This window comes from Chrysochloris asiatica, unplaced genomic scaffold, assembly GCF_000296735.1.
Source record: "Chrysochloris asiatica unplaced genomic scaffold, ChrAsi1.0 scaffold00026, whole genome shotgun sequence".
NCBI lineage: Eukaryota > Metazoa > Chordata > Mammalia > Afrosoricida > Chrysochloridae > Chrysochloris > Chrysochloris asiatica.
In genome coordinates this window covers 14402375-14411118 of record NW_006408544.1, presented here as the reverse complement: position 1 = coordinate 14411118, position 8744 = coordinate 14402375, and the positions used below count along the sequence as shown (strand labels likewise).

Here is an 8744-nt window from a genome sequence, read left to right as displayed (position 1 = left end):
AAAAGTTATAAGTGAAACAAATGAAGGTGATTGTGATGCAGTATTTGTTGCGACTAAAGGTTGGTTTAATTATTTCAATGTGAGGTCACATATATATGTAACATTAGGGCAAGTCCAGAAATTGGGGACATATTGGTGTATCTATAAAGTACTTAGCATAGTTTTAGCTACATGGTAGGTCTTCAGTAAATGATAGTTGCTGCTTTGATGATGTTATTATGATGAAGAACAAGATAAAGAACAAATGGAAAAAGAAAGGTAAAAAGAAAAGAAGTAGTAACCATACCAACAGGTGCAGCTGTCTGTTAAACGTTCTTTCTAGCAAGCTTAATTCTGCTTCCCCACAATTTCACCTCACCAGTCCTAGCTCCATTCACTGGAGCTGCACAGAACACAGCTGCTCAGTCTTCTACCTCAACCCTTCAGATGTTCACAGAGAGCTGCCACAGCCCCTCCCTGCCTCTGTAGTAACACTGTGATCCCCACTTTCACGTGCCCTCTCTCTGGGTAGACAGCCACCATTCTTTAGCTATCCCTCAGTGCCTTTGTTTTCAAGTGCTGCTGTAATAGAAACACCACAAGAGGATGACTTTAAAGAACAGGAATTTATTTTCTCACAGTTTAGGAAACTGAAAGTCTGGATTCAGAGCATGGGCTCTAAGGAGAGATTTTCTCTCTTTTGGCCCTGGGAAAAGATCTTTGTCTCTTTCAGTTTCTTTAGCCCTGATGTTCCTTGGTTCTTGACGATCTTCACATGACATGTCTTCCCCAAGGCGTGCTTATTTCTGTTTCTGTGTGTAATTTACTATTTTTTTTTTAAGTTTTTATTGTGAATTGAGTGTCAGCTTTATACTCATCCTATCGTATTTCATTTCATTGTAATGATTACAATGTCTTCCGTGCATCATCAGTCAACAGTATTTGCTTCTATTCCCTCTGTGGTCTTTTTTTTGGATGTGCACTGAAACACTCAGGAATATATAATCAGTCAAACAACTAAAGGATATATATACCCTGCAAGCCTGCCCCCTGGCCACCAGCACACAGCCCCTCTCCCTCCTTGAGTCTAGAGTCCCCAGCCACTCCATCTCTCCAAGTCATCGTTTCTGCCTCCATCTCTGGCATCGCTGCTTCTCTGAATAGGGTCCCACGCTCCACTCCTGCTCTTCTCCCTAGATGGTCCCAGAGTCCTCTGTTCCTGGACTGCAAAATCAACCACTCCCCTCTTTTTGTTCCAAAACATCTACCTTTACATTTGCAACAATCGCAGTTAGTCACGATAACAATCACTCACTATTGAACCACAAGAGTCTTATCCCCATCTCCTTTCACAGCCCTGTCTAGACAGATTGAAAACCACTCAGTGGAGATTCTACCTCCCTCCACAACCTCTGAAACTAAACTCCCTCTTGAAAACTTGTAAGCCAGTCACTTTGCGCCTTTGTTGCACACCCCACCCCCATTTGGGGTAGCCAATGTCTTAAGTTTCCCATCCTTGTCAACCTTATGTACAGAGGGGGTGGGAATGATCCTTGCTGTGATGATTCCTTCCCTCTTTTAAGCTACTACATCCATACGTATAGGTCAAGTTCATCCAATTGTAACAGATTACACTTTTTTTTCTCTTCTTCTCCTCTAGTCAAGTTCTGATCATCCAGCCATTGAAGCTAGGTCAAATGGGTACTATCTGCAAGTATGGGTGTTCTTTGGCATCTCGCTTCACCTTCATATCAGCTGAACATTTCACTCTCCGCTCTAGCCCTCTGTGGCTTTGTCCCTGTCTATAGGCTAAGGAGTCCCCATGTGTCTAATTTGCTCTTTTTAGGTTTAGGACACACTCTATATTGATATAAGGAGCCATGGTTGTGTAGTGAGTTAGCATTGGGCTGCTAACTGCAAGGTCAGCCATTCAAATCCACTAGCTGCCATGGGAGAAAGATGAGACTTAATTCTCCTACAAAGATTTACAGCCTCAGAAACCCTATAAAGGATCGCTATGAGTCAGAACCCCAACTCAGCGGCCCACAACCACCACCACCACCACTATACTGCTATGACTTAATTAACATAACAAATAAAGCCATCATGGCAAACAGAATCACATCCACAAATATAGGGGTTATAATTCCAACACATATTTTGGTGGGAAGGTACAATTCAGAAAACTTGGTTTTTAGGCTCCTTACAACAACATCCAGGAGGTCCTTTGTATCATTTTCCGTATCCTCCCTGAATAAGGCCCAGAGTACTACAGGATCGTTTTACAGTTGAGGAGAAGCATCTTCTTGGACTCTCCAACAGTTCATTTGTCTAAGCCAGACAATGTAGAATGGAAATAGAGAATGTTCTTGTTCCCTAGGAAGTTCCGAGAAAACCAATTGGTTGTGGTCCAGGGCGCTGGAGGGAGCAGCGCTAGCAGAGCCATGTTTGCTTTGGAGCAGTCCATTACACTATAGAAAGGGGTCCTGGATGTCATGGCATTATCCAGTAAGGGAAAAGGGAGCACTCTTGCTGGGCACTGGGGTGGATACAAGGAAAGAGTCTGAAGCATACCTGGGGTTCAGGGAAGGAATTTCAGCTCTAAAGTTGGACAGACCAAGATCTTTCCCAAAGGAGTGCTCCAACTAGTAATGACGACCACCTACCTGCTAAGCTCTTACTCTGACTCAGGCATTGTACCCAGGACTTTACCAACATCGTTTCATTTATAAACACAACTACCCATAAAGTAGAAACTAATTATTTCCATTTTACAGGTGGGAAAACTGAGACTCTCAAGTTATGTCATTTCTTCAAGGTCATATAGATAGTAAATGACAGCTTGAATTTGAATCTAGGTTTGCCTCACTTTTTTAACCATTATGCTGTATAGATCCAACCTAACCATGTGGCCTTCACAAAGTGACTTCACCACTTTAAGCCTCAATTTTTTCATCTCCACCTACTTTGTACGGTTGTTCGTGAGGGGTTACAATGGGATGGTTGGTTGGTTATGTGCCATGGAGTCGGTTCCGACTCATAGTGAACCATGTACAGGGTATCCGAGGCTATAAATCTTTACGGGAGCAGAAAGCCTCATCTTTCTTCCACAGACCAGCTGGTAGTTTCGAACTGCTGACCTTGCGATTCGCAGCCTGATATGTAACTACTACACCTGGTCTTCAGGAAATTTTAATTTCCTCCTTCCCAAGTCCCAGCACTCCCACTTAAAGTGACTGGGCAAGCCATTTTACTTTTCTTGGACACCATTTTCTCATGTAAAAAGTAGTGTGGTTTTCCAAGCCTTTAATATTGCATGTTTGCAACCCCAGCAGGGTGAAACTCAGGCCCAGTGCTCCCACCTCCCAGCTTCGTTTGCTTCCTCGCATGTCTTCTTGCCAGTACCCACAGCTCTGGCACTATTAGGGTTTCATTTTTACCAGCAACATCATACTTACAAACCACAAATAACAAAGTAGAATATGCCGGAAGAGCTCTGGCATGTTAATTAAGAACAATAGCAGAAGCAGCTGGACAGAAAATGCCAGTGATTCGGAAGCAGAGGCAGCATAGTTCGATTTGTTACAGAGCTAGGTCAGTATTGTGTGTTAATTGGGGAAGTGGGTAAACATTTGCCAGCAGCTTGTCCCCCCAGTGCATTGGGAGATACAAAGCAGGCTCCCCACCATCTTGCCTGCCCATCTGCCCCTTAGCCCCAGACATACTAGTATAGCAGGCTTTGCTCTGGGTTCCTTATAAGCAGCGAAGATTCTGTAGGTGGATGTGGCCCTTAATAATCCTCCTGGGCAAACTGGGTTACCGTCTGGATACAGTTGGAGGATAGTGTTCCTCCTTGAGCTTGCTAGCCTGCCTATGGCACTCAGCCTCCAAGGCCTTGGCCCCTAGGGCCCTCCCTGACTAGTAGAAGAAGACAGTGGAGCCATCTCATTAGGTGTGGCTTGAGTTGAGCAGAGGACAAGCTTGCCTGCCTCAAGTGCTGATGTCCTCCATGTAACAGAGCAGCAGCCTCAGGCCCAACTGAAGGTCCCCATTGCACCGTGTGTCTATTCATCCTTCTGCTGTGCATAGGGTCCCTATAGGTCAGTACCAACTCATTGGCACCTCACAACAACAACAACAACATTCATCCTTACAGTGACTTACACAAATAGCAGCCATCACTGAAAACCCACTCTGTACAAGATACTGTGCTAATTATATATATTTTCTCATTTAATGCATACATCAATCCTGAAGGTTGGTACTAACTCCAAAGCCACGAAGCTAATTGCCAACACAGCTGTGATTTAAACCAGAGTCTTTCTGGTTCCAAAGCCCCCATGTCCTTTCCACTAAACCAATATTTCTCAACTTTTGAAAAATCAGAATGCTTTTTGATAAACTGGAAATTTTTCTTTCTTTCTCTCACATATTCAGAAAACCATCCCTGACCCCTGATCTGCAAGAGTGCCAAATGTAGGAATCCTGTATGATTAGCATAACCTATCAAGCCAATATTTCCACCTAGCTTTATTATCAATAAGGAGTCCTAGAGGCACTGTAGGCCAAGTACTAGTCTGCTAACTACAGGTCCACAATTCAAACTTACCAGCTGCTTCTTGGGAGAAAGATGAAGCTGTCTGCCTCCCATAAAGATTTATAGATTTACAGTCTTGGAAATCCCATACTCAGTTGCTTTAAGTCCGAGCCAACCTGATGGCAGTGGGTTTGGGTTTTATTCTCGATTGTTCACATTATGAAACAATTATTTTTTCAACCTAAATAAAACCTTCAACAAGGAGAAAGTGACATGTCTCCCAAGGGAACGTTATTCCCCTCCTTCATTGGGGGACATTTTCATTTTGGAACATGGTAAAGTGCATACTCTACTGTTTCCTAAATGTAGATTTAGCAGGAAGTTCAACCCCAAAAACTTAGTTTTTGATTCAATAGTATGGGATGAATTGTGTCCCAAAAAAAGGTACGTTGATGTCTTAACCCTTAGTACCTGTGAATATAATCTTATTTAGAAATAGATTTTTGCAGATGTAATCAAGTCAACATGAGGTCATTAGGGTGGGCGTAGTTTATTATGAGTGGTGTCCCTTTAAGAAGAGGAGACACAAAAGGAAAACACCATGTGATAACAGAGGTGGAGACTGGAGTCTACAAGCCAAGGAACGAACACCAGAGAGATCGTACAACACCAGAAGCTAAGAGAAACAGATCCTGCTTTAGAACCCTTGGAAAGTGAATTTTGAACTTGATTTTGAACTCTGTCCTCCAGACCTATGAGGCAATTCATTTCTGTTGTTTGAAGCCACCCAGTTTATGGTACTTTGTTATAGTGGTTCTGGGAAAGTAATATACTCACCAAACAGAAATACACTTCTGCCATCAGGAGCTAACCAAGCAGAGAATCCCAAGAATGCTAGGCAGTTGTTTAGCCAGCACCCTTTCCTTGGAGTCCTCTGTTCTGCTGGCCAGTGAAAGAGGCCAGGGGCCTATACCTGCCTAGGAAAAGGTCAGGTCTCCTGTATGGCCTACAGTCAAACACTGGGTCCCTAACTTGAATAAATAAATAATACCACCTATATCACAGGGTTATAATGAGGATCAAATAAGGTAATAGATGTGAGGATGTCATGTCACTGCATAGTGGACTCAAAATCCATGTACATGGATGGAATCAGAATGCCTTATGGAGAAAATGGTGCTTTTCCTAGACTTTTAATTTTTTTTTTTTACTTTCTTCCTAGGTAACCCAGTTGGATCCAAATAAATCATTGCTAGAGGTAAAGCTGTTCCCTCAAGAAACCCTTTTTCTTGAAGCAAAGGAGTAAACGCCCAGCAGTAGAAGCAGCCATTCCGTGACAAGTCACAGGCCTGCATCAAGAGAAGGGCTCCTCGCCAACCCCCACACACGCTCGTCTCACTCAATTCAGTGTCACACTTCTGCCTCTTGCAAGATTGCTGGAAACAAAAGTAATAATAAAGAAAGCTACTTAAAATTTCCCATCCATGAGTATATGTTTCCAATCCTCATTACACAGGCAGGCAGAGAGTTACGAATCTGCTACCTTCTCCCTAGCCCTTTTGCCTCATCCTCATCCAATGACTAATGCACTGCTCTTCGAGTGTGAGTGATGAGTAAGCAGAATTTTTATGTCTCCAGTGCCCATCTTCTTCCCACAGTGTCTTGGACAGTTCTGCCTGTCCTGTGACACCAAGATGCTGTGTATTTGATACATCTCATTGAAAATGAGCTCTCACACCTCCACCTTCTCATTTTCGTGACTGGATTTTTACTTCGTCGCCTAAATTTAATAGGTAGGGGTAGGAGAATCAAATGGGACGCTCTCGGCATGGAGATTAAACGTTGTAGGAAAAAGGTGTATCCTTTTTGTTTGTGCTTTCTGACTTCTTTGCTAAGAGGTAAGGTTTGATTTGAGGACCGCATTTGGCATACATGCAAGCTATTGTTGACTGCTGCTGTCCAGGAGCTCCAGTTTCCATCTGGGAGGTCTTTGCTGGCCCCTTGCAGTGTGGGGAACTGCTCAAGTACACAATGTGAACGTTGAATGTGTGAAGAGATGACCAATCCCAAGACTTCAGTATCTGGCCCAGCTGCAAGAAGCTGCTATTAGGTTTGCATTTTGGCAGTAAGAACCTCATAGATACCAGCTCCCAAGTTGTTGGTCTCTCAGTGTGCACTGAACACAATTCTCTTCTGTTTTTTTCTCTGTGGACTCTATCATGCTTTTGTATCTTGTCCCTTGATGGGTTAAGCACCTTATCTGTCACCAAAATCTGATCAGCTACCCCATGGACTCTGAGCCCAGTTATACAAAGGGACTAGCTCTACTGTTTCACTCTTTTGGTGTTTTGATATTAGATATTAGGTTCCCATCTCAAATAAAATGAGTCTCACTCTATGGCTGAAAATTCAGATTTCATATACTTAAGAGAACAAACTTGGGGTCTCACCTCAGACCATATGTGTTGCCAAAACCTAATTACATTGTGAGGTTTGATTTACTAAATGTGGGGTTTTGTTTATCTATAGGTTTGGGGTATAGTTCCTGAGTGCACTGGTTTAACTCCACAGCCAATGGTTTCTTTGAGTCTTGGAATGTTCTTCCATATTTGTTTTTATGCCCCCTCTGGTCTATATCCTAGGGGTTAAAATCCTGATTTTGACATTTTATAGTTATCCAAAAGAGAATCTAAGTACTGGTTTTTCACTCCAAACAAATGTTTCTCAGAAGAAAACATGCCTCATACCTGGTTGCTTTCCCTTTACCCAGAAATAGACGTTGGCCAGGATAATTCCAGTGTGTGTCTTTTCACTAATGTTCCAACCAGAGACCGCCACCGAAGACTCTTTTAGAACAAATGTGTTCCTGACTGACTAGTGTGAGGATAGCCTTCTCTGGTCCAACAGCTCCCTCCAGAGAGGCTGAAAGGAAGAGAGACCCACTCTTGGGGGAGGTTCCGTCTGAGTACTTTCCCTACAGCCTGCCTCTACCTCCCTAATCTAGTGACTCCACAGGACAGTCATTTCCAGTGTGACAGATACCCTAGGACACCAGGGCTGCTTTTCCCAGGGATACCTTTTTGTGCAGCTATCATTGAGAAGCTGAAAACCTGACCTCAGGCCCTACTCAGGAGCAGCAGCAGGGCTATGGGTGGGGGTTTACAGAAAGGGTTCTGAATTCATGTTTATGTTTAACCTGTTCCATCTGATTTGGGTTTGACTTCATTGGGTTATTCCCACACACTCACCTTTACTTCTGTATCTTCAAAATACAGTCTTTACTCTGAAACAAATTTCATAAAAGCTATTAAATATGATTTGAATGTGTTGGAGTTGGCACACCCTTTTCAACCACCACTCTCTTGGAAGGGTTTTTGCCTTTCTCAACCTGGTCTGCTTAGCCCCATGAAATCCTATCATGAAAGAAAGGCGTCAGCTAAGTGTCACTATGGACTCATGACAGCCTGGTCTGAGAGCTCCGTAACAGGATGCCAAAGCAGCTTTACTTCATACAAGCACAATGTTAAAAAGATCTGTATCGGTTAGGTTCCTGAAGAAAGCATTAAGTGACTTGCTGTCCCCACAGAAATAGCAGTGACCTTTGAAGCTCTTCCTTGGACTCCTTGGGCTTCACCCCCACCCCAACCCCAGCCTCCAGATGAAGTGAATGAGTCCTTCATAATATGTCTGATGTTCTTATGACCATCTCTTTACAGGAAAGCTCCAGGTCTCCTTGTTGTCCTCCCTTCCAGTTCACTCCTTTGTGTTCTTGGATTTTCAGCAGTACAGTTGGAATACGTTGCTTTGAAGTAGCAGTTTCCTCTGCTCCTCAGAGGCACAGTTTTCCAGAGCTGTCTAGTTTGCACTGTGGCCATGCTCTAGTTACACGAGTTTTATGGAACATACAAGTGTTTGTCTCTGAATAGTAAGCATCCAAAATGTGAGTTGGATGAGAGCACCTGTTAAGGGATCTTTTTTTTTTTTTAATATGGAAGAATAGAATATTGCTTTATTGAAATTTACCTTATTGATGACATTAGAAACAAAATAAGTTTGCAGTTCCATTAAAATTGGTACTGCCAGAAGCCAAGCTTGCTGACTTTGTGTGCTGGTCAGTGAAATAGGCTTTACAGAAGGTTGCAGAGCTCTGGCAGATTTCCCCCAAACCATTGAAGTTTTTCAGTCAGACATGAGAGAGGGTCTTAGTTTTCTTCCTTGGCTTCATCAC

General features: G+C 43.1%; 1 protein-coding gene across 1 annotated transcript in view; it reads left to right on the top strand.

Annotated features, from left to right (window-relative positions):
• FAF1 (Fas (TNFRSF6) associated factor 1) overlaps positions 1–5999 on the top strand; it is a 665112-nt gene extending 659113 nt beyond the window's left edge. The window contains exon 19 of the mRNA XM_006839751.1: positions 5739–5999. Coding sequence (XP_006839814.1) covers positions 5739–5822 — 84 coding nt within the window. The 3' untranslated portion in view covers positions 5823–5999. The remainder of the gene's footprint in view (positions 1–5738) is intronic.
• The last annotated feature ends 2745 nt before the right edge of the window (positions 6000–8744 follow it).